The following is a 27,596-nucleotide window of genomic DNA, read 5'->3' as shown; positions in this document are numbered from 1 at the left end:
ACAGGCCTCTTTAACTATATTCAAACTATTCTTGGCCATCAAACATATGACGTAGTCATGAAACTGCAAAAGAACTTCATTTTTATAGCCCGTGGTAGACAACATCACAGATTTGCCCACAGATGTAAGTCAAACTATATCATTCTGAAAGGTTTTCTTTACAAACCTTCATTTCCTAACGAATGTATGTGATGTACCTGTCAGAACTTCAGCTACAAGACCCTCGATATTTGGATTGGCTGCCTTCATCGATTTACAAAATGCTTCAATCAGTAAAGCAGCCCTGATGCTTGAACTTAGAAGTTTGGTTCCTGACTTTATTTACTGAAATATAATCCATGCCTTGTGCTTCCAAGCTGTCAGAGAATCTGAACGCCACTGTGCACGCCAAAAACGTAAGTTCGCAATTTTAATCTGCGAGTCCCTTGACTCTCGTCATCAACATAGTACTACTACTGCAAATTGCACACAATTTGTATTGAACTTGAACGACAAGCAGTTATATACAGAACAGGTAGATCTGTTGACTCTGGGTATGAAATTTGCTGTTCTTCTGTGAAGCCCACCAATCACTGGTATTGCTTTAGGTGTAGAAGCATCTTTAACACGTTTCCCTGAAGAAGTGGTGAACACAATTTGCCTGAAAACTGCAGCAATTTTACATCATGCTCGCCCTGCTTCTTCCAGTCTCAACTGCAAACAAATCTCTGCCTTTAAAGCATTCAAACAAGATTCATCCATTGTAATCCTTCCAGCAGACAAAGGGTGTCGAACAGTTGTATTGAATCGCACAGATTATGAGATGAAAGTCCTGTTTCTCCTACAGGACACTTCTGTCTACCAGCCCTTAAATGTTCCTCCCATCAAAGCCTTGGAACGATGGGAGTCGAAAGTAAACATCCTCGTCAACAATTGGTTTAAGCAGGAGAAAATAACAGAATCCACATGCAGTTGCCTGCAGCTGCCAGATTCCCCAATTCTACGGGCTACCAAAAGTTCACAAAGAAGGTATACCGTTAAGACCCATTGTCTCTTGTTGCGGCTCACTGAGTTATGAGTTGGCGAAGTTTGTATCAGGGCTCCTTTCTTCCCTAGTTGGCAAGACCGCCAACACCATTTCCAACAGGTGAATTTATAGAACGGATCTGAACCCTATCCATCTCAGAAGATCAACTCATAGCCTCATTTGATGTAATGTCCCTTTTCACCTCCATCCTAGTTGAACTTGCCATCACATGTGCCCAGAAACTCTTGGATAGCGACCAGAACTTGGCAGCAGGACCAAACTAACACCAGATGATATCTCCACCGTCCCCTCAGACTGTGCTTAACTGGTGGCACAATTATGTTCGACTCCATTTACCAACAGGTGCACAACACAGCCATGGGTTCCCCAGTTAGTTCAGTGACAGCAAACATCGCAATGGAAGAATTGTAGGGTCATGCATTTACGAATGTGTCAGATCCCATTGCATTTTGGTGTTGCTACATGGATGATGTGTTTGTAGTTATCCCTAGAGATTTGGGCGACCGGCTCTTAGACCACCTCAACTCTCTGTCGCCTTTCATAAAATTCACCATCGAACTAGAGTCAGACAATACCCTACCATACTTAGACACCTTTGTCCGACGTGAGGGCACGTGCTTGAAGACAACTGTCTACCGCAAACCAATGTGTGCTGACCAATTTACCAACTATTGGTCAGCACACATGTGCAGCCATCTTCTTGGCACTGCGTGGACCTTGTTAACCAGTGCCTGGACCCATTCTAGTTCTGTGTATGAGAGGCACCGAAATCGCTAAGGTCAAGGCAGATCTTGTAAGGCCCTTGACAGGTGTGACCTGCAGACACATGTCCACATAGTGACCAACAGGAACATTCAAGGTAATGGACGCCTCTGTAGCCAGGTGGGAAGGAGCAGAAGTGCGTAACACATGCTTCTTGATTAGACCGGGTTTCGATCCCGTTACCACCAAATACGGAGGATGCGGAAAGGTCAGGGAATGACCACCGCATATTCCCCGAGCAATATGGCCTTAGTTGCTAATGCTCCTAAAAACCAAATAACAAACAATCAAGGCAATGACTCCACTGCAAGTGCATTTATCCTATATTATCCAAACCTATCACAGCAGGTTTCTAGGGTCCTGAAATCACATGGGATAAAGTGCGTACAGCTACAGCTCCCTGGCAGGAAATTGCGATCCCTCATCTCTAGAGTGAAAACACCGGTTCCCACCTTAGTACAAAGTAGATTAGTCTACCGCATTTCTTGCTGTGACTGCTCTAGCTGCTACATCGGAAAAATTGGGAGAAAGCTCGGCAAATGTCTTTCAGAACACAAAAGAGACATCTGCTTAGCAGACATAGAATACTCGGCCATTGCCGAGTACTTCTGGTCAACCTGACACAACATTGACCTGCGCTGCAATGTCATGATTGTCAATCGTCCCACCGTTACCAGTGCCACGCCTGGTTGGAGTCATTGCACATCACGTGCTCTAATACTTCAGTCAACAGAAGTAGTGGATGTAGTGTCTACTCTATTATTAAAGCAACCATTCTCATGAGTGACAAATGTTGGCAATTTTTGCATATGTCATAACCACAAGCTTCAACATCAAACAGTTAACTATTACATTGCTCAGTTAACTATACATGACTGGCACTACATGCCCTTATGTTCTACGTTCCTAAACTGTCAGATTGACTGATCAAGGTTACCATAATAACCGAAAGCCTATTTGTACTGTGTGTTTAATATATGTGTTTTACAATTTAATATTAAACTTGTCATTTATTTATTGTCTTCCTTTTCGCTCTGTGCTACGTAATAACTCACCATAACATTATAATGGTTCTTTAGAGATTTAACAGATGCACCGTTTTCAAACTTTTGAATAATTTCAAGTTTTTGTTTAATTCTTGCATTTTCTCTTGCAACTCTTGCATTTTTGCTATTTCTAAATAACAACAAAAAAAATATAGTTACTATAAAAAGAAACAATTGCGACATTCCTGACATAAATAAAGAAACAAAATTTATCATTTTGTGGTGCGACAGAACGCAACAGTCGACGCGACACACTAAAACAAACTAAACATTTGGTCTTTTTTTTGTTTTGAGCGGTAGGTGTGAAGACAGTGGGGGTTGCAAGATAATAGGTACACTAATCTCCCAATGACGACTTATAATGCCGGTTCTTGTTGCTTATTTACGACTTGCAAAATGTGTGTTCATACCTATTCTAGTTATTACTTGAATTTTGTGGTTTCTGGGGTTTTTTTTTTTTTTTTTCATTTGGAGTCTTGAAGTGTACCCGTTAATCCAATCCTGGTAAATTGAGAGTCTGCTGTACTTTATTATTACTGTATTTAATGTTGGTAATGTCTTACTGTTTGTTTAATTTATCAATTAAACTTTATTATACATATGTATGTACAAGAAAATCACATTATACATGGGGTCAGCAGGTGTTCGCTTGTATCAGCGGTTTCAACCATCCATGGTAGGTCTTGGAACATATCCCCCATGAATACGGGGGTCTTATTGTATATATACAGGGTGATTCACTACCAGTGCAACAAACTTGCTGGAGGTGTAGTGGGCACAAAGACAAATCAGAATCACATAGCATTGCAGGGTCCAAAATGCCTTCGTCATGCGGTAGAGGATTTTGAACGGGAGGTCGCATGAACAGCGATCCTGCTGGAAGTCAGCATTTGCTAACCGGTTCCAGAGGTAGTAGGATGGACGAGTATTCAAACGTTGAACTGGCTGACATGCACCTAGCGTATGGAGCTGTGGACTGTAACGGGCGCCACTCTGCGCTTGTACCAGGAATTTCCCACACAGGCGTGCTCCTCATCATACGATTTTCGCACGTGTGCACGGAAGGTTACGTGAGACTGGTTGTTTCATGAGAGGTACCATGATTCGAAAGGGAACAACGAGGACGCCAGACAATGAGGAGAATGTCCTACGTCTTGCAGAAGGCAATCCGAGTACTCGAGCGATAGGCCAACAATTGGGTATTTCCCAATCCACTGCATGGAGGATACTGTCAACAAACCAAATGAGTTCATACCATCTGCAACGCGTCCAATCATTGGAGCCTGCGGATTATCCACTCCGGAGGACTTTTGCTACTTGGTTTCTTCAACAGGAATGGTTCGCAAATGCTGACTTCCAGCGGGATCGCTGTTCACGCGACCTTCACATTCAACGTCCTGCATGATGAAGGCATTTCGGACCCTGCAATGCTATGTGATTCCAATTCGTCTTTGTGCCCCCTAGACCTCCTGCAAGTTTGTCGCACTGGTAGTGAATCACCCTGTGTATATATATATATATGTCAACAGAAGCTTGCATATCCAAATGGTGATATTAAAATAAAAAATAGTAATGTCATATGAAGTGGACTATTTATGTCTGACTGTTGTTTGAGGAAAATTAAGGTGGGCCAAGAAATACATGCATTTATTGTATTAAACTAAAGCATGAGGAAATTGGTTTTACTCATGGTGATGGCATCTGGTCTGAAAGACCCCTCAGCAAAATGTCTGTTGTGCATAAATTTGCCACTTCAGGATTAGTGATTGTTATTCTGCCTACTTGCTAATTGTATGTAGTCTTACTTGAGTAGTTTTAGAAGTGACATGTTATTAAGGATCTTCCAAGCCAGGTGCCACTGTTTGTTATTTTTACTTTCAGCTTTGTGCAAACAAGTATGATGCTTGTTAATTGGTTGACAGTGTTGCTACAGCAAACTAGATATTGTTACCAGTATAAAATTATTTTTTAATAAAATCCTGTACCTCCTATTTTTGCAGATTAGCAGGGATAGTTAGCATGACATTACTTAATCTACACCAAGTGTGAGATGGAAAACCAGTGCAATGTTTGAATATCTTTTATTTGTTGGTGAAAGAGGTTATTATTTTTTCTTTTATCTGACTGTCCAAATATCTGTTTTGTCAGTTTTAGTGTAGGGTAAGGAATATATTGATTTTATTCAGTTTTTTTAGTGATAGGGTGTTTTTTTTTACTGACACTAGGAAAAAGCCGAACTTGCAGGTCTGGTTTTCCAATAGTTTGTTTTATCACTGAGTAGATATCTTTTCCTATATCTATTCACTCATACTACTTTTACATGAATCACCTGTCAGTTTATCATTTTGATGTGATTTCATAAATAGTTTCATGTTTATATTTTATGCCTAATCATTTTTGAGCTGATTTAATTAAAAGTTGCTTTTGTTGAAAAAAACAGGTATAAAAAATTCAACCTTTTTAATTTTTGAATTTTTCATTAAACAATAAGAATTATATTTAATAAGTATTACAGTCCATAACCATATTTCAAGAAAAGCCAGATTTAAAAAAAAAAATGGTGGCAGTTGATCTGTCAAACAAGGTGCTATCATTTTTATTAAAATTGCAGGCAGCATAACTAATGGGTTAATATACTCCAAACTCTATTACATGTCTACTTTTTAAAAATTGCATCTTTTAAATGTTGTTCATTAAATTGATTACATTCTGTAACAAAGCAAAACATTGTCACTGCTTGTATTTAATGTGATGCATCATTTTCTCTCTTTTTTTTCATTTTTCTTTGGAAATTATTGAACAGTAAATTGTACAAGGCACATCCCAAAACTAGAGATGAACTGAATATTATGATAATTGAAGCCATTGCTGATATCCAAAGTGACACATGACAGGCAATGATGAACATGTCCTAGTTTATTATTGGATGTTTATTAGTTTTTATGGATAACATTTAAAAAATCTAATTTTAAGAAGTAGATCTATAATAATGTGGTTAGTAGTATAGTAAGTTGCCGCTCATGTTTTTTCTTCGCTTTAATATAATAAATACGTTTTTCTTTGCCTGCCTTTAATTATAGAAATAAGTGTCAAAGTATAAAGGGAAGGGAATACCTACCCTATACAGTAAAATATTAAATATTAATAGAGAATTAAATACTACAGCAAATTGTTAAAAAGTATGTAGAAGGTAATAAAATATAATTAATCTGTTTTGATTTTTGCAATGAACTTTTCATATTGCACATTGTATTTTTAATATGCAGATTAATTGCATCGTGAGAAATTTCAACACCACAGCTTGTATTTTCACTTGAATATCACTAGTATATTAAGTTTGGTTTTGCTTTCTTTTTTATTTTTGTATTTGTTAAAAAAAAAAAAAAAAGCTGATATACCTTATATTATTGCAGAGGCAGAAAATATCCTCACTAATGAAGATAATCCAAGGTTAATTTTGCAGATTTTCTTATTTCGTTGTGAGATTATTAATTTAGCATCCCATGATGAATGTATATGATTGTAGCATTGTTCCGCTTAATGCAGTTTGCTTTCTTTGGTGGCATTATATGATAATCTTCTATTACCATCAATTGCTGGCAAATTATTACTGGTACTCACGAATGCAAAGAAAAATAAAACTTAGCATGCCAAATATTAAGTATGCAATGCTATGCACAAATAGGAAATGTCCAATTTAAAAAAAAAAAAAAGGCTATATACTTACAGCCCAGTCTGTTGTTTTTGTTGCTAGCTCTTGATATAATTTTTCAGCATGTTTCACCTTGCATGCATGTTTGTTTGTTTGAAATGTGATGCACGTATGTTTAACTTCTGTTCTAACTTAACTGTATGCATGAGGGGAAAAAAATCCCTGAAATGTGATGTATTGACATTTGATGTTTTGTAATTAATGTCATGTCTTTTAACAACATCTTGATGAATGCTTATTTGTTTTCAGTGAATTCTTCGAGAACTAACTCTGCATGTCCCGAAGACACCAGACAACTGACATGATGACTTATTCCTATAATAGGATCTTGTAGTTGCATGTAGTATATTTATACAGAGAGAAAAGTCTAATTTTTTTACCTGTATTTTGGGAAGCAGGTGAAAAGCTGTAGAGATATAATTAAAGATGGTATTGTTTATATTTTAACATAACTGAAGTGTAGTATTTTCTAAGTGAAATACATACTTATATACATCACACGAGATATGTTCAATATGCATTATACATAAAGATGCAGTGTTTGAAATCTCACTCAAAGATTTAATTTAAATGTAAATAGGTGGAGTACATCAGGTGTGGTATTTAATCTTGGGAAGAAGTTAATGGAGAATTTTATTCTCAGCATGTAAGGATTGATCAAAAAAAGCATTATGAATGTTTAATTCAATGATAAGTGTGTACTCTATTAATATTCTTCAATATAATCTCATTCTGAAACCACACATTTGTTCCATTATGCCTACCACTGATTGAAACATTTTTGGAAAACCTTTGTGAATACTTTCAGGTGGTCTGTTGTGTTTGATTGCAGTTCTTGAATTAATAGTGGCAAATGATAAAACTATCCACATCATCTGTCCATTCCATCTAAGAATTTGTCTAGTTCTTCCTTAAAATTATTCCAACTACTCATTCCACAACATCAGATGGTAGTTTGTTCCAGCAATTAGTTTCTCTTTTTCAATTTAAATTTATGTCCCCCTCATATGTTTCATCTGATAAAGAATAAGGACACTATCAGCAATTTGTTTATTTACTCTGTCTGTTTAAAGCCTTATGCATTTCAGTTATGTCTCCTTGCAGATGCCTACTTTCCAGATGCTGCATGCAGAAATAGGCTTTCTTGGTAAGAGTGCTCTTTTTTTTTTTTTTTTTTAATTTCTGACCAATTGCTCTTTTCTGCACCTGTTCCGATAGATCTCCTTCCTTAAATGAGATTCCCAGAGACCTGTATGCAGTACTCAAGATGTGGCTTAACTATTTTGCCTTATACAACAGAATAATCATCTCGTTGCTGTGTTAGAAAAGTTCCTGTATGTCATTGAGAGAATTCCTCAGCTGTCTAGCAGCCTGCCTACACTGGTCAGAGAAGTTCATGTCTAACTATTACAATTACCTGATTTGTCTAGATCTTGTTGCTGTATCATACCATGATCCCTGTCATTAATCACCCTGCCAACCTTTGTATAATCAACAAACTTAGATATTAAATATTTAAAACAGAGCCCAGTACTGAACCCTGAATGGCTCCACTAGTAATACCAATCCAAGAAGACCAGTGCCCATTAATAACCACTCTTTCTTCTGCCACTCAACCGTCCCTTTATCTGCATCAGTAACTTGCCCTAATTCTACACTGTTCCGATTTATGCAGCAGTCTTTCATGTGGAACGGTATCAAGCAGTTTACTGAAATCTAAGTGTGTGATGTCAAAATTTTAATTTTTGCATCCAATGCCTTTGTTACTTGTGCCATAGTACCCAATTAGATTGGTCAGACTGGATCTTCCCTTGATAATTAACACTCCTCATTTTCAAAAAATTAAGTTGGCATTACAAGGAAATTATGCTGTCAGAACTCATTCCAAACCTTTTTTGGTCTTGGTAACAAAGTTTACCTTTGAGAGCTTTGAACTTTGGTCTTTATTTCATATTTATATTCATCAAAGAGTCATCACTTGTTTACAATTTTTGTTAAATTGCATCTGAAACAGCTTGCCCAAACAACTTACATGGAATGATGACTCATACTGTCTTTGATCTTGAGTGAAAAAGCATGGAACAAACTTGACAGACTGCCCAAATCCTCTCAAAATGGCCTGAACCTAAGCCAAATGAAAGATGTCTCCTTAGCAATTTCTCAAATGGTCAGTGTCATCAATCTGATTGAATGATGGTGTGTTGTGGTGGTCTTCATTTGATGTTTTGATCATTTTGGTATGTTAACAGGACTGCTTCTTAGTTCATCTTCAAGTGAAACATTTTTCTCTTTAACCTTTGAAACCACTTAACTATTTTTTTTTTTTTAATCGTACTATCATTTCATGCATGTCTATGGCCAATCTTCCAAGTTTACAACAAAATTTAATGTTTGCACATTGTTCATATTTTATTTTTAATACACACAACAAATGAAAAAAACAAGTATTTGCTCAAAGCAGCTTTTGCTAGACTGTCACCTAAGAGCAAGTTAAAACTTGGTGTACACATGCTCAAAAGATGCTGATATAAGCCACACTCACAATCTTTTAGTTAACAATGCATTCAAGTATTATAAGGGCATTCACCAAGCCTGTATTTGTGAATAGGAAAATATCAGCAGTTGTCCCAGTTGGAATAAGGATCTGTCAAAGGGGAAAAATTATATGCCCATTTTAAGGTACTTACACATACTCTATATTCATGTATTGTATCATATTGAAGCCTGAGATATATAGATTTGCATAAGCAAACTCTTATTAAATTTTATTCAATACTAATTAGCATTAGCATTAGTAGAGGCATATAATGCAAGAAAGCAAGCTTATTCAGCATCAGCCAAAAAAAAACACACCACTCCCATTTCACCCCTCCGTTCGTTTGAAATACCTGTCCAGTTGAGCCTTAAATTTGTTTAGGCTATCAACTTCAACAACAAGTGATGGAAGTCGGTTCCACCAACCAACCACCCGCTGGCCAAAGGCAAATTTCTGCACATCTATCCAACATCCATCCTTCCTCAATTTGAATTTATGCCTTCTGAGGTGATTATTCTGAGCAAGATGAAGAATCCCATTGGCATTGAGCATGCTCAAACCATTCAAAGCCTTATACACCTCTATCAGATCACCTCGCCGGTGCCTAGTCTCCAGACTCTGTAATTTGCAAAACTTAAGCCTTTCTTCGTAAGAGCAACCCTTTGTTCCATTCACTAATCTTGTTGCCCTTCTCTGTACCCGTTCCAGCAGCTCTACATCCTTCTTGAAATGAGGCCTCCAGACCTGTATACAGTACTCAAGATGTGGCCTAACCATTGCCTTATACAAGGGAATAATCACCTCCTTATCCCTGCTAGAAAAATTCCTGTATATCATTGACAAGACACCATGAGCTACTCTTGCAGCTCATCTGCACTGCTCATAGAACTTCATATCTGCCTGCACAATTACCCCGAGGTCCTTTTCATTCTCCACCACTGTCAGTGTAGTACCGCAGAGTTGATACGTTGCTCTGTGGTTACTGTTTCCCATATGTAGTACTTTACATTTGTCAATGTTAAACTTCATTTGCCACCTCTCAGCCCATCTGTTCAACCTTTCCAGATCCTGTTGCAGCAGCATAGAGTCAGTAGTGTCCTTAACAACCCTGCCAACCTTTTTATCATCTGCAAACTTGGACATTAAACTTGATATACCATCATCAATATCATTCATAAACCCCCAAAACAACAACGGACCCAACACCGAACCCTGAGGAACTCCACTAATAACATTAGTCCACATTGAGCAGTGTCCATTGATTACCACTCTCTGTCTTCTGCCACTCAACCATCCCCTTATCCATAGCAGCAATTTGCCTCCAATGCCACACTGCTCCAATTTGTGCAGCAGTCTTCCATGTGCAACAGTATCAAAAGCCTTTCTAAGATCCAAATATATAATATCAAAGTTATTCCCTGCATCCAGTTCTTTTGTGACTACATCATAGTATCCAATCAAATTGGTCAGGCAAGACCTGCCCTTAACAAAACCATGCTGCGTCTGAGCTATAACTGAATTCTTGTCTAGATGATCCTGCAGTGCTTCTTTAACCAGTGCCTCCATTAATTTACCTGGAACAGAAGTTAAACTAACAGGTCTATAATTACTTGTGTCAGCCTTTGATCCTCCTTTGTGAATTGGGGTTACATTTGCACATCTCCAGTCTATGGGTACCTCCCCTGAGTCCAAAGAAGCTCTCATAATTATGGCTAGGGGTTTGCTTACTTCCTTTGCTGCCTCCTTTAATATAACTGGATAGATCCCATCCACCCCAGGTGCCTTTTTTATGTTTATCCTCAACAATCTCTCCTCCACTTTCCTCTCAGTTATTACAAAATCATCTAGCTCACTGCCAATGTTTACTTTACCTACGTCATTCTCCTTCCTGAATAACTCCTCATGCGTGAATGTAGATGCAAAATACTCGTTTAGATTGTTAGCCACCTGAGCAGGATCCTCAACTGTTGAACCATCAATATCCAGTGGACCAATCTGATTCATCCCTTTCCTTCTTAAGTTTAAATAGGTAAAGAACTCTTTTCTGTTTTTCTTTGCATCCTTTGCCAAGGATTTTTCGTAGTCTGCCTTTGCCTGCCTAATCTCCTTTGTGACTTGGTTACAGACCAACTTATATCTATCATAGGCTTCCATGTCACCCATTAATTTGTATGTATTCCATGCATTTTTCTTCTCTGCCACATGTCTCATTAGTTCATCTGACAACCATTTAGGCCTAAACCTTGAACAGTATTTCTTAGTTGGTATGTAAAGCCTGGTAGCTTCCAAGATTAGTTCCTTGAATGCTTCCCATTTTGAGTTTGCTGTTGGTAACATCATCAGTTGGTCCCACTGTATAGAATTTAAATACTGTCTCAGACCATCATAGTTGCCTTTACGAAAACAAAAACCCTTCCCTTTACCTCTGATGGTAGTTACCTCCTTGAGTAAATCCCACTTCAACACACTGTGATCACTGCCACCTAGTGGTTCATTTATCTGCAGATTCTTAATGCATGAAGAATCACTACTGATAATCAGATCAAGAGTATTGCTCCCTCTTGTTGTCGCACGAACGTGCTGATGTAGAAAACAATCATCCAATAAATCCACAAAAGCCTTGCTAGTGTGTGTGTGACCAACCCACAAATTCCAGTCAATATCTGGGAAATTAAAATCCCCCATTATAAGACTCTCTGATTTATTGGCCCACTCTATTTCCCTGTACAATATCTTATTATACTCATCAGAGTCATTAGGCCTATAGCACACTCCTACTCTCAATTTTGATTTCCCTATGCTTATGTCATACCAAACTGACTCGACACTGCCCTGTCCATCGATGTCGACTGGCTTCACTTCCTTGGACTTTGTGTTTCTTAACTAATAGCATAACCCCTCCTCCCCTCCTGTCCTGTCTATCCTTTCTATACACATTGTATTCCCCAAATTCCAGTTCCGCATTCCTTATATCTGTGTGACACCACGTCTCTGATATCCCAACAATATCTGCCTTTGATGTGTTGAGCAATACCTCAAATTTATCAAATTTATTTACCAAACTCCTAGCATTGGTGTACACGCAGGTATACATGCACCTGTTTCTATTCCTAGCTACCCTAACACAACCCATGTGTTTACTTGTACCGCAATGACTCCCAGTAGTCTCTGAAATATCCTGCATCTTGTTTTTCAGGCTTCTGCTCATTTCAATAGAAGCAGTGCAAGAATCACTTCTACCTCTGCCAGTGGCTACTGTTAATTTATTAGTCCTTGTATCCCCACCAACTAGCAGTTTTCCGACCCTCCTAACATTGCCTTGACAGCATCAGCAAAAATTCTTGCACCCTTTCTATTTAAGTGTATCCCATCCCTGTAGAAGCAATCTCTCCTGTTAACAAGTACAGTCCAGGCTGAAAAAAATTCTACCCCTTGAGCCTTGCACAATCCCTCCAGGGCCGAATTGATCGACAAGGCTCTCATCATATACTCCCTCCTATCGTGTCTGGGCAGAATTGCAGACACTTTCAAATTCAACCCTAATTCACGGCTTTTTTTCAACAGATAACATAACAACAGATAACTAATGATAACATAAGAAAAAAAATTCTGGAATAGATAAATAATCTGCCATTGGTTGTTGGGTGGGCCTCATATGTTTTGCATGCTTTCTCTGAGCCCTATAGTGGCAATGTGCAAAATGAAAAACTTATCAGCACCATTTCAGTTTGGCAGCATGAAACACAGGTGTTTCAGCATCTACATGATATGCTAATGCCATACCAAAGCTGAAATCAGTACCTCCTTGTTTGCAGGATGAAAAATCCTCTGCTAAACTCATGTATGACATAACAAAGCTGATGTCCTGGTTTATAGAATGAAAAACTGGGCCCAACCTGCACTCTTGGAATGCAGCTTCAGAAAGCCAAAGGAAAACCAGCCGAAAATTCAATGTTCAAGGATATGGTAGCAGCCATCTTAAATAATAGTATGATCAAGCATCAGCATAACCATTTCTTTTTCAGAAATGGAACAGCTAGCCATTGCATGCTTTGAAACCTTGTTGCAAAATCCTCGTTTTTTTTTTTTTGGTCAGGTCGTTTGGCTGAGACTAATATATTTAAGCGTTTGTTAGTTGATATATTAATGACTTGGTGGAACCTTGACATGTGGTACATCCTGTGTAACTACACACTTTTCAGTACATTTCCCCAGCCAAAGCTTTATCAGAATCCCACAGAATTCACTGTACTGCAGAGGAATGTACGTACAAGATGTGATCCATAAATTTGGGGACTGACTTTGTATCTTGAAATGGTGGCATTGTAGGAATTGCAACTTTCACAATGTTTAAGTGACTCATCTCGGCCGACCGGGCTAGCCGAGTGGGTAAAGTACCTGCCCGGCAACCCAAAAGTCGCGGGTTCGATTCCCGCCTCGGGCTTGGATCAAAGTACTGCAAAAACCTTGGGAGGTGCAATATGGCCACAGAAGCCAATGCGCCAACAACTACCAAATCAAAAAAAAAAAAAAAAAAAGTGACTCATCTAGACGTAACTCATGAATTTCTCATTTATCTGCAGCCAGTCTGAATTAGCATACTTTGAATAGAAGGTAGTTTGTTTCTTTGCATATTAAAATGAGCGACTGTACCAAGCAGTGATTTTGCATCAAATTTTGTTTCAGGTTAGAGAAAAGTGCAACAGGAATGCACAAAATGTTAACAACTTTAGGAGAAAATGCTATGTGTCATTTGAAGACTTTTCACTGTTCACAAAGTTTAAAAAAGGCCATTCATCTCTCAGAGATGATTCTTGCTCTGGCTACCCTTCAAGCTTAAAAACCCAATGATTCAATTGCTCATGATCTGATCAGGGGTGAGTGATATTTAACTGTTTGTGAAGTTGATAGTGAAAGATATTTCTTATGGGATGTGTCAGTCAATTTTAACACAGGATTTGGGAATGTGTTGTGTTTTAGTTAAATGTGTCTTGTATCCTTGCTGATCACACATAGTGGCAAGTTTTTGAATGACAGGACCTTCATTAATGCACTGCTGCTAATAAATAAATGAATCCATAAGTTAGCTGCTTGTAAAAATATTTTTCCTAATATATTTTAGGAAATATATCAATATCTTTACTAATATATAGAGTTTTGAAGGATACCTAAAATGTTATTTTAATGTGGATAAAAAGCAGATGTAACCTTGCTTTGCAGACACAAATTTCTGGTTCAAGTAAATCAAAACTAAGACCAGAAGCATATGCCAAGATTGCTGGGAGGTGGGTATGAATTAAAGTACTTTTAGAAAATATAAAATAGGCAAATAGCTTTCTGTTTTGCTGTATGACATACACTTCTTATTATTATTGTTATTAATTTGAAGTAATGTTCTGGAATGTCATTTCAGTAAAAAGTTGCAGTTCTCTAAAATTTTGTGCATCGTGATTTCCAAAAGTTGTCAAATTTGAATTTGCAACCTACCTACATTTGATGTAGAGCTTATATAGTTCAACTAGGATTCCCAAAGCAGTAAGACTTGAACTTTAAAAGGATATATATACACTCTGTTAAATTAAATAAATCTTTATTGCCAAGGAAGTACATACAAACAGCAAAGTGTATGTATATAAAGACAAAGTTCCCCACATGGCCAGAAGATTTACATAGTAGAGTTTATTGTTCAGCTCCATTCCAACATCCACTTGATTTATAAGGATCCACTTTTCAAGAGATTTGAGTTCTAAGAGCTTCTTCATACAATTAGCATGCAGTAAATAAAAAAAAAAAAAAAAAAAAGAGAGAGAAGGAATTAACCTGTGTCAGAAGTGTTCTGTAATATGCATATAGTCCAAACTAAACAGCGAGAGAGAGAGAGAGAGAGAGAGAGAGAGAGAGAGATGTAATAGTCATTGTATCATTTTACATAGTACACATGCCTTTCTGAGATCCAAATGCTTTCTTACCCACCCTTCCAGGGGTGGTGATATTACCTAGTTGCAGTTCTTGGAATTGGTGTTTTGAAAGAATCATTTATAATGTATGAGAGCTTATAAAACAGTTAATCTTGTTTTTTTTTTGGAACAGTACCTCTGCTAAAGGATTTGAATTAATCCACATTTGAAGAGTGCATGCTATTCTATATTAAGTTTGTCCTTTTCACTTTTATGTGTAATATATTCCTTGCATGTGTGTATTTTTTTCTTTCCTTGATGAAGATTTATAGTATAAAAATTGAAACAGTCTTTATTAATTATATTTATTTTAAGTAAATTTTGCCATCTGTAAAAGTGTCAGTGTTGTCACTGTCTCAGCTTCAAAAGATTTAGAAGGCTGGATTTCTTGAGAAAAAATGGAAGAGAATGCAAATAACCTGCTTAAGGTGCGTTTAGAAAATAACAATCTATAAGCATACTGTTTATAAGTGAACAACCACATATTACAATTGTCTTCAGTTTCACAGGGTTGCATAAGCCTTAACAACTCCTATAATACCCTTGCACATTGATATAAGAACACTCAAGTACTCTTTAATTAAATTAAAGATAATTTTTAAAAATACTGAATTTCAAGCAGTTAAGTTGATTAGATATTCAGTATTTTTTTTTACGTATGATTGGAAACAACCTCAGATTATGATAATTATAATAATATAGTATAATTAATCCCTTACTGACCCCCCCGACGTGGGCACCTGTACGTGGTGAGGGGACCTCCCACTGATGCTGCTGGACTTCCAGACTAGCATCACTGGGATCCAACGCCCACAGCCCAGGTTCCAGGCTTACATCAATGGAATCCGGCGTGTTTGCCGTGCGCTGCGACCCGTGGAAATTCGGAAAGGGGGATCCTGGTGGTTGAGGGGCCCAGCTTCAATACACCACTTTGGCCCCTGCTTCGACAAGACGGGTGGTCCTGGAAGGCCCGGCTAGGATCAATCGGCTAGTAGGCTCGCCTGCGAGGGTCAACTGTGTCAATGCCACGCCCCTACCCTCATGGTCCGAGGGACAGGATTCAGGCTGGCGGCGGTGCGGGTATAGTGTCTGGGTAGCCCTGGCGTTCCACTCCCGAGCGCATTTATTGCATGCCGGGTAGTGGGTGTCCCTCTGGGCTCCGTGGTGGGTGGGGAGCACGGGCACTGAACAACTTAAAAACTATATGAATCCTGATAAACTTACTTCTTCAGGGGCCCCAACCCGGTCCCTATCTGAAAATACAGACGGAGAGGCAGATAGCATTATTGCTACAAAGAGGCAGCAAACAGAAATATCATCAGGGCCTGTTCCAAGATTTTTAATTATTCATTCTACCACAGAAAAACCGATTGGCAAAATGTCGCCCTTCTTCGTACAGAAAGGGTTACATGGGTTAGCAGGGTCACCCAAATCGGTTAAGAGGCTCCGTTCTGGGGACCTCTTGATTGAAACAAAAAATGACAGGCAGTCTGAACATCTACTCCGAGTAACATCAATCGGAGGAATCCCTATAACAGTGACACCACACAGAACACTCAATTCATCGAGAGGTGTCATTTCGGAGTGGGACCTTCTCGACGTAACCGAGGAGGAAATCTGCTCTGAATTAAAACCACAGGGAGTTACTGCCATCAGGAGAATTACTGCGCGAAGGGATGGAAAAATTGTTAAAACCAGGAGCATTATCCTGACTTTTAACTCTCCTAAACCTCCTGACGAGATTAAAGCTGGATACATCAACTGTTCAGTGCGTCCATACGTTCCGAACCCTTTACGGTGTTTTAAATGCCAGAAGTATGGACATTCTCAAATGGCCTGCCGTGGAGTCCTTGCATTCGCTCGATGCGGTGCAAAGGACCACGAAACAACAGCATGTTCAGCCGCAAAACCCACCTGTATTAACTGTGAAGGCGAACACCCGGCCTACTCACGAGCATGCCAGAGGTGGAAAGAAGAAAAAGAAATTCAACGGCTGAAGGCAGAGCTAAATATATCATACCAGGAGGCAAGGAAATCGGTCAAACCCCTGAATATCAACAAACCTACCTATGTCCTACCTAGCAGCGAAAAAGGCTCAAAACAATGCGTGGGGGATATTCCGCCGATATCCTACCACGACCAACCTTATAGCCTTTAAACGTGCACGAGCCAAAGCACGATATATCCGTCATCAGAGTCAAAAGGAATCATGGATCCGTTTTACCTCATCTATTAACCAGGCTACCAATTCTAAGGTAGTCTGGGATAAAATCCGGAAAATGAAGGGAAAATATACATCTCACCCTTCTGCAATCCTAGATTATAATGGATGCGCTATTGCAGATCCAACTGCAATAGCCAATTCTCTTGGGGAAACATTCTCTAACATCTCTGCAACATCTTCGTATTCCCCAGAGTTCCTGATCCTGAAATATAAAATCGAAAAACAGGCACTTAACTTTAAATCTAAGAGCATTTATCCCTACAACGGGGATTTCACTATTCTGGAACTGAAAAGAGCCCTCGCTCTTTCCAAAGCAAGTGCCGTTGGACCAGATGGTATCCATTATGAAATGATTAAACATCTTTCATCAAAATCTATGGATTGTCTGCCCCTTCTGTATAACAGAATCTTTACTGAAGGGCAGTTTCCGGACTCCTGGCGAAAGGCAATCGTTCTTGCCTTTCCTAAGCCAGGAAAGGATCCAAAAGTCACCACCAATTATCGTCCTATTGCTCTGACTAGCTGTCTGTGCAAAATCCTGGAGAGAATGGTTAATTCCCGTTTAATATGGTACTTAGAATCAAATGACCTTCTCTCCAAAATCCAGTGCGGCTTCCGAAGGAACCGGTCCACTTTGGACCATCTTATTAGACTGGAAACATCCATCCGGGATGCTTTCCTAAAACGCGAACACTTGGTGTCGGTGTTCTTTGACATGGAGAAAGCATATGACACAACTTGGAGATTTGGCATCTTAAAAGATCTGCATAGCCTTGGCCTTAGGGGGCAACTCCCCATTTTTATTAAAAACTTTTTAGCCAATCAATCTTTCCAAGTTCGTGTGGGATCCTCACTCTCTCGTTCCTTCAGTCAAGAGGAGGGAGTACCACAAGGATCAGTATTAAGTGTCACGCTTTTTGCCATCAAAGTAAATTCCATCACATAACAACTTCCTCCAACTGTAAAAAGTGCCCTCTATGTTGATGACTTTAGGATATTTTGTCAGTCATGCAACATGAGGGTTATTGAAAGACAACTGCAGAAAGCTATTGATCGCCTCAACTCCTGGGCTCTTGCTAATGGCTTCAGGTTCTCGCCGGAGAAGACCGTTTGTGTACACTTTTGTCGTAAGCGTAATCTTCATCCTGAACCTGAATTAAAGCTCGGACAAAATGCAATTCCAGTAGCAGCGGACACAAAATTCTTGGGACTCGTATTCGATAAAAAGCTGACTTTTCTGGATCACATCCGTCAACTCCGCACAAAGTGCACAAGAGGGCTGAATATTTTGCGCTCTCTTTCCTCAACATCTTGGGGTGCGGATCGATGCACCCTACTACGCATCTATCGTGCACTTGTACGATCCAAACTAGATTACGGGTCCCTGGTATACAATTCGGCCAGAGACAGTGTACTTCGATGGCTGGATCCTGTCCATCATCAGTCTCTCCGTATCGCTATTGGAGCATTTCGAACATCTCCTGTCCAGAGCTTATACGTCGAAGCAAACGAACCACCGTTATCACTTCGATGTAAGCAGTTGTCTCTAAAGTACGCCTTAAAACTGAAATCCCTGCCGGACCATCCTACGTGGCCATTCGTTTTTGAGCCACGATGGGAAAATTTGTACAACACCCGTAAGACTGCCAATCGTCCTTTTGGTATTCATCTCCAGGAGCTACTCAAAGAACTTAATATTAAGGTAGACAAGGTTGCCCAAACACCAAAGCAACCCCTTCCACCCTGGCATGCTTGTGTTCCAACATGTGACTTGTCCCTTAGAAATTGGGCAAAGTCGGACACTCCATCGTCTGTCTACCTGCAGCTTTATTCAGCACACCGAGCTGAACATTCTGACTTCGCGCCAGTTTACACAGACGATCTGCTGCTGTCTTTACAAACAGCACTACGTCGGAGCAGATTCCCTCTGAATGCAGTATATTTACTGCAGAGCTGCATGCTATAGAGTTAGCCTTGGATCACATTAGTGAATGCCAATACCAACGGTTCATTTTATATTCTGATTCTCTCAGCGTGTTACAGGCTTTAATATCTGTGAGATATAATCCTCATCCAGTTCTGTCTAGTATTCAGCAGAAGATTCACTTCCTCCGTGGACGTGAATATGATATCCGCTTCTGCTGGATTCCCAGCCACATTGGGATTAGGGGAAATGATTTGGCTGACGCCGCAGCCAAATCAGCAATTCCCAATAATAACTGCTGCCTGTCAGTCCCCTATACAGACTACAGGCAAATAATACACGAGAAGATACACTCCCAATGGCAGGATTCGTGGAATAGACAGACTGCGAATAAATTATATCGTATAAAGCCTGTTATTGAACCTTGGCAGTCTAGTCTGCGCAGGAATTGTAAGGAGGAAGTTGTTCTTGCCCGGACCCACATAGGACACTGTCATTTAACTCATTCGTTTTTGCTGAGGGCTGATGACCCTCCTATGTGTGTGTCCTGTGGCATAATTTTAACGATTAGACACCTTTTAATTGACTGTCCAGATTTTAGCAATATCCGTTTTACCACTTTTAACCATCTGACTGAGCCGTATACACTCAGTCAGATTTTATCTGACAACGACAATGTGTCTGCTGTGTTTAGCTTTTTTAAATCAATAAAGGTTTTTACTCGTATTTAAAATTTTTACGTTATTGTTATGTCTTTTATTATATATCTGCGCAGTCTGCGCAGGAATTGTAAGGAGGAAGTTGTTCTTGCCCGGACCCACATAGGACACTGTCATTTAACTCATTCGTTTTTGCTGAGGGCTGATGACCCTCCTATGTGTGTGTCCTGTGGCATAATTTTAACGATTAGACACCTTTTAATTGACTGTCCAGATTTTAGCAATATCCGTTTTACCACTTTTAACCATCTGACTGAGCCGTATACACTCAGTCAGATTTTATCTGACAACGACAATGTGTCTGCTGTGTTTAGCTTTTTTAAATCAATAAAGGTTTTTACTCGTATTTAAAATTTTTACGTTATTGTTATGTCTTTTATTATATATCTGGACATGGTGGCCTAACTACTTAGGTCACTGAGAGAAAATTTTTATATATTACCTGGTTTTGGCGCATTATAGCCTTAGATGCTAATGCGCCAATAAAATCTAAATCAAATCAAATCAAACCCTTACTGACCTACTGTTGTATATTTTATATATGCATCTCCAAGGACACACTCCATTACTGTAAAATCTGAGTGAGGCTAATGAACCTGCAACACACATCATAGCAGAAATACCTGCCACAAATTTTGAAAAAACAATCATGGTTACAGACTGTTTATATACAAATCACCCCACCGTTATATTGTAGATATACAGACATTTCAATCTTTTTAAAGCTTGCATTGTTAAAAAATAAAATCAAAAATCTACCTGTACTGTTGCTACTTTCTTAATGATGACTTAAGTTGAAAAGCTAAGTCTAATCTTTGAGATGACAGGTGTAAATATTTAAATTAATAATGGTTGTATTTATGGGTGCCTTACTAAGGTTTTTAATTTAAATTCTAGCTTGTATTTCATGGTTTTAGATCTAATTAAATTATCATTTAGGATTTATGGCTGATTGATTTGAGTTTTTGTTGACTGATTTAAATTCCACTGCTTGCTTTTAATTTTACAAATGACAGTTTTGTAATTAAGTTGTATTTTAGTCAAAAGTTTAAAATAAGTCTTCATATTCTAAATGCATACCTTTGCACAATCAGTTTAAATTAAAACTATGATTTTCTGTTTATAAAAAAGGTCTGTTTAAGTATTCCAACAAATTATAATAAAAAACAAAATTAAGGAAATGTAATAAATTTTTGAATGCTTTTTATTTGACTAGCGGAAATATCAAGAAATTTTAATTCAGCAAAACAGTATTTTTAAACCTATGTTTAGAAGTGCTCTTTTTCTTTATTATTGACAGCACACCCAAATTTTGACAAGAGTTTTCAGTTGCACCAAATGTATTGGACAAGCAAAAGTTTGGTCTAATGATTGCTGATTGAGAGTTGCCTACCTTGGGAACAAAAAATAAAATAATTAATGAAAAATAATATATAATATTATTTTAATTTATATATATAATATAATATATAATAATAAATAAATTTATAATATAAAAATTAATGATATTCAGTAATTTATAATTATGAAATAATTTTATAGTCTGTATAAGTTTAGACTATAAAGCTTTGTGCAAGGTATATAATTATTGTATAAGTGCATCTTTTTGTATATAGCTATAATGGTAAACCAAAAGTTTGAACATAAAAGCATTGTACCTCCTATATTGTGAAACAAATCATAGTGAGTTATCTCTTATTCTTAAAAACAATGGAACCTAAAAAATCTAAAATTATCAAAAATCAGGCACTTTTTTGAATGTCTGTCTCAGGGTAGCCGACTGTACAAGGGGAGAGGAGAAATAGGCCAGCTGAACTTAAAGGATAAAAAAAAAAAAAAAAAAAAAGCACCACCACAGGTGTTTTTTTATGCATGGTTTCATTAATAAATTAAACATAGTAGTTTCTTTCTGTTTTGTACATTTCCTAGTCAGTGTGTCACTGTTGTTTTGTATTAGCAATGTATAAAATCATTAATTTTGAGACATTACATATCACTGTACTTAGTAGTATGTATTTAGCTTTCAAGGCACTTCAGTTGTCAGATTCATATTGTACCATTTATACCTAATACCAAATATATTGGACACCCATACCACAGACTTTGAACCCATGACCTTTATTTCATAGGCAGGTACGTTGCTCACAGGATCAACTTGATAGTACAAGTTAACATTTTATCTTAATGCTACCGACTATTGTTTTGTGGAATGATAGTTTCTGGTATTAAGCCAGTAGTATTTTTATTAAATAATACAGAGATACTGTATTATTAAATTTAAAAAAATAAAATTTCCCCTCAGTACTTGGGTTACATTCAATTTTCAAGAATCCAGCATACGCTGGGTCTAGAGTATGTGGGATTTATTAGGTTGTACTCTCTTTTGTACTATGAATAAATAAAAATATGTACTTGCGAATAAATAGTACTTCATCATAAAGAGAAGTTTATTGCAATTTTTTCTGAGCAAATGTTGTTCATGTGACTCATTTCAGGGATTATTGTTTCTTTGTCAGTAGGTAACTAGACACTCTCAGCATAATGGCTCCCAACCCAGTTCTGATAAGTTTCCACAATATGAAAGGTGCAAAAAGGTTGTAGATTATTTAAATCCATATATTTAGGGCTCTAAATAGCAATATACTTCTCTTTATTGGTTTATTTATTTGAAGGTTATGAGCGAGGTAGCGAGGTAACTCATTATGATTTGGTTCATCATATAATATGAGATGTATAATGTTTTATGTGAAAACTTCAGTTTGCTGTTATAGCTATGAACAAGAATGATGCATTCACATTACTCGTATAATAATTATATACCTTCCTTAGCTTGAAGCTCTATAGCTCTAAACTAAACTCAAAACTTAATGATAAAAAGTGCAATACAAGGAACAGAAAAATTTAAATAGAAATGAATTCTGAAGGCTATACAACATGGTTTTGTTAAGGAACATCATATTTAACTAATATTGTCAAATGTACGAAATAATTTCAACATTATTTGGATTTTAGCAATACATTTGACTGAGTTCCTCATGAGACGCTGCTCTATAAGTTGAAACATGGAACCACAAGTAACATTCTAAGATGGATCACAGCATAGCTATAAGGCAGGAAGCAGAAAGTTGTGATTAATGGTTGCTCTTCACATTCCATAGCCGAGTGGGCAGGAGCGGGCCTCCGTAGCCGAGTGGGCAGGAGCGGGAGTGCAGTAGCACACGCTCTTTGAGTAGACCAGGGTTCAAGCCCCTGACTGCTGAATATGGTCGATCTGCCAACCCGCACTGGACCAGCGTGGCAGATTATAGTCCATTTTCCTCAGCATGAATTGTTGAGGAGGCTTCCATCCTGCAGTGGGTTGATAATGGCTGCACTTTACTTTTTTTTACTTCACATTAGAAGAGGGTTCCCCCAAGGATTGGTTCTGGGACTGCTGTTGTTTTTGATTTTTTCTAAGTGATATCATAAAAGGGATAGAGGGAGTGATGTTAAAATTTGCAGATGATATGAAGATACAGAGAGTTGTTAATGATTAGTGCCAAGCAGTACTCTTTCAGAATGACTTGGATAGGCTTCAAGGATGGTCAGAAAGCTGGTTTTTAATGTGACAAAATGCAAGGTCAGTGTATTAGCAATTTATAAAATAACAAGACCCAGAACTAGAGACCAAAAATTTAAATTACAGGTAAAGAGATTTAGACAGGATTGTAGGAAGTTTTCTTTTAGCCAGCAAGTTGTAAATTACTGCATTAAGTTAATTTTGTGGGCAGTTGAGGCTGACAGCTTGAAGAAATTCAAGAGTCAGCTGATTAGTTACTATGTGAGGAAGGAAATGCATAGGTTGTTTATTTTCTTTTTATTTTTTATGTATTTTTTTATTTTTGTATCTATTTATTCTATTATTATTTTATTATTTTTTTTTTTGGCCAGTGCAGAAAAATCCTGTGGTTTTCTTGCAGTATACGACTAATACTAAACATTTAAATTATGTATATCTTTTGGCGTGTCTGATACTCTGCAAATTTATTGAAACTGGGTTGCCAGCTCTGGGCAAGTAACCAGGCACCCTGAGGGTGCCTGGTTACTCGTCAACGAAAAGACAGCAATAGATAGCAGTAAATAGCGATATATATATATATATATATATATATATATATATATATATATATATTGATCGATTTTATTTAATTAAATGTTATTAATCTGTAGGCAATTAGGTGTATATGGATCAGGTTACCAAGCTAGCAAATGTAAACTAACTTTAGCCTGGGAGGCCTATAAACGTTATATGATTGTCTGGTGGGTATGGGCTTGGCACACCCAGGGTCCTGAGCTGGATATCATCATTCTTCTCTTTCTTGGTGATTCCCTTCTCTCTCTCTCTCTCTCTCTCTCAGGGTAACTTGGAAATTTTTTTGGCTGGTGCTGCATAAGTCTCAGGCTTCCTTGCGCCATATGGCTAATAATAATAATAATAATAATAAAATAATATGATGCTAAATGATGAAAATAAAAATAACAATATAAATGCAAATAAAGTAAACTGCAATAACATTCCCTCACTTAGCCATCAATCTGCTATTGCATTACTTTGAAAACAACATCAAAGAAGAAATCATTTTATACAGATGTATTGATGATGTTCTAGTCATCAATTACGACAACTTCAGCATATTATTAGCCCAGGAAACTTATCCCACAGATTTAACCATAGAACGCACTAACCCGAATAGCAACTTGCAAACATACTATCTGGACAGCGAAATCACTATCACCCTAGACCATGTCTACACTCAACATTATGATAAGAGAGACCATTTCAGCTTCCCAGCCATAAAGCTTATGGCTGGGAAGAGCAATCTAGCTGAGCATATCCATGGCGACACCATTAGAAATCAAACAAACAGGTTAATACACATCTGCAATAATCTAAAGAACACTACGGAAGCAATTAAAAAACTCATAGAAACTCTCTTCAAGAATAATATACCCACCAAATACAGCAGACACCATATTAAAGCGGCCATTCTTACGAACCTCAACAAACACCAACCCATATAGACTTATTGAAAATGCGCTGTAACAGGTTAGAACTATAAAAGGCCGTAGCTTACCACCACTAGGTTGTCTAAAATATGTATCCAGTTTCAAATAAGATTAAAACTTCCTAATTTTGATACCCGGGTTTATTACGCTCAGAAGAGGCTCATCGTCTGACCTCACTGTAACCCGGCCTACAAAATTTTTCTTCCCCTTCCAAAACCAGACAATCTAAAGTATGGGAAATTATCACCGAAAACAAACTCCCGACAACAAAATAATTGTGCCTAAGATATAATTTACATACAACATTGATATCCCTGCAGTTTAATCTAGTGACGTGGGTAAAAATTCACTTTGAAGGAGGCTATAAATATGTACATAGCTATTCCCCTGGACAACCATGGGTCGTTATGCCTTAGCTATACCGGCCCTTGTCCAGGGTATAGCACCCCATTTTTATTAACATACTTGTAAATTCCAACACATTTTTATTAGCATATGTATTGTAATTTCAAACACATGTAAAGATATAAACACATCAATTCATTTATATTGGTTCCTTCTGACATCAGAAGCAAACCCCCCCCCCCACAAGCACAAATATAAACCCACTCATGTCTTTCAAAACACTTGCATCGACATAGGATATATTGCCCACAGCAATTTCACCATCACACTGTAATATTCAAAAGGGCCGACTGCGCAGTATAATCTTACCAACATATAAAACAACCAGAAGGTGGGAATTTACCCCCTTTTCAGTCTGACTACCAGCACAAGACGGAAGTAAGAACCATTCTCATTTATTCTGATACATACCTGTTGGGCTTTGTGTCACCTATCCCAGTTTGCTGTTTCAGACAGTACTTAGGCTAAATTTAAAATTAAAATTTATGAAAATTAAACTAAACTTTTTATCCTATCTCATTTATTTTCTATCGATTTAAATTTAATACTAGTACTTAAATTTATAACTGGCTGAACTGGTATGGGGACAACAATAACAGGTAGGTTTGAGACATTCTTTTAGTCTGGCTATCATTCTGTTCAAAGCCCGCGATGTAGTAGCAGATTGATGGCCAAGTGAGGGAATGTTATTGCAATTTACTTTGTTTATTTGCATTTATATTGTTATTTTCATCATTTAGCATCATATTTTAATACCATTACACTCATATAACATTTATAGGCCTCCCAGGCTAAAGTTAGTTTATATTTGCTAGCTTGGTAACCTGATCCATATACACTTTGCCTACAGATTAATAACATTTTAATTAAATAAAATCGATCAATATAATTTCATGCATGTATAATGTCTAATTGCCCTTTGTACAATGGCATTAATGTCGCACAACTGACAAACTCCTAAAATTGACTAGATATCATTATCATAACCTTCATTAAGAACACAATATATATATATAGCAATATAATTCTCTTAATGGAGGTAAAAAGGAAAAAAAAGGTATTTGTGGAGAAGTGCTATTTATTCAAAGGTTAAATATGAGGTAACTTATGATTTATTTCACAGTTTGATATATGATTCTTTTTATATACAAACTCTGATTGGCTGTGAGAATGACACTAAGAATTATGCATTTTCATGATAAATTTATAGTTAAAACTCGCTGACATGGTTCTGTGCCATAGGCATTTTTATTTATAAAATTACCAACATACTTTCACAGAATTTCATATTTCTGAAACAATTTGATGAAATCAAGTTCACGATTGAACAACAGTACAAAGAAAAGTTTTTATATTACAGAAAAGAAACAGTTGAACTATGCAAACTTTGTTTGCAGTTGTTCTAAAAGATACTCTTTTAGAATAACTGTTTAATGCCTGCTTATGGAGTTTGCGATTTCAAAATTCCATTTTTATATTACAGTCTATTGTGGAAAAGAGATATTTGAATTTTAATGGCATGTAATAGACTTGTATGTTATGGAACATTGGCTTGGCATTTTCAGGGAGAAGGCCAGCAGTAAAATTTTTTTTCTCTCTGCCTCTCACATTAAAAAGTTATTTCCATTGACTGATTTCTTAATGTTCTTAATGATTTCTCTGTATTAACATAAGTGTATGGGTGTATAAGGTTTTCTGTTTTTTTACCTATTGATTTTGCAATTGCATTTATTCATATAAGCACAGCAGTTACTTTTTTGTCTCCTGTTTTTCAGTATAGAAATTTTACTAACTTTTGGTATGTTTCAGATAAAAACTGGGACGAAAAATAAAATGGCCTGTAATAACCAAGCATTGTGTAGTTATCCTTAGTTCATTATATGTAAAATTATTTACAAACTCAATGCTTGACTCCAGTATTGTAAATAGAAAACATTTAATTATAATGGAAAAAAAAAAAAAAAAGTGATGATTGTAAATGCAACACCTTTACAATCAGCAATTTAATCAGAATGACTGCTCTTACCTTCCAGCAGGTTAAGCAATTTATACCAAACATGGATTGATGGTTGGGTGGTGGTGGTTCTGTCTTTTTAGGTTGTGTAGTAATTTCTTTGCACTTTAAGACCTAGTTGAATCACTTAGTGCACTGTATATTCTCTTGTGACAGCATTTTCAGTAAAATGCTAATGTTGCTATTGTTCAGTATGTAAGACTTCTTTTTGTGCCCCCTAGTCA

The 27,596-nt window shown here is 37.4% G+C and overlaps 1 protein-coding gene across 7 annotated transcripts in view; it reads left to right on the top strand.

The window, feature by feature from the left end:
* Positions 1-27,596, top strand: part of LOC150086086 (protein Hook homolog 3-like) — a 211,839-nt gene that overhangs the window by 147,149 nt on the left and 37,094 nt on the right. For 2 of the 7 annotated variants that reach the window (XR_016546953.1, XM_090373696.1), the window contains exon 23: positions 6,797-6,971. The exons of the other annotated variants lie outside the window; for them this stretch is intronic. Coding sequence is in view for 1 of the 2 variants with exons in the window: in XM_090373696.1 (XP_090229822.1) it covers positions 6,797-6,815 (19 nt within the window). In the remaining variant the exon portion in view is untranslated. Of the gene's footprint in view, positions 1-6,796; positions 6,972-27,596 lie in introns of those variants that run through there. 7 annotated transcript variants of the gene reach the window in all.

This window comes from Mastigoproctus giganteus, chromosome 5 (genome assembly GCF_048544385.1).
Source record: "Mastigoproctus giganteus isolate SK-2022 chromosome 5, ASM4854438v1, whole genome shotgun sequence".
Lineage (NCBI taxonomy): Eukaryota > Metazoa > Arthropoda > Arachnida > Uropygi > Thelyphonidae > Mastigoproctus > Mastigoproctus giganteus.
The sequence above is the reverse complement of the archived record's forward strand: the minus strand, read 5'-3'. Positions and strand labels throughout refer to the sequence as shown.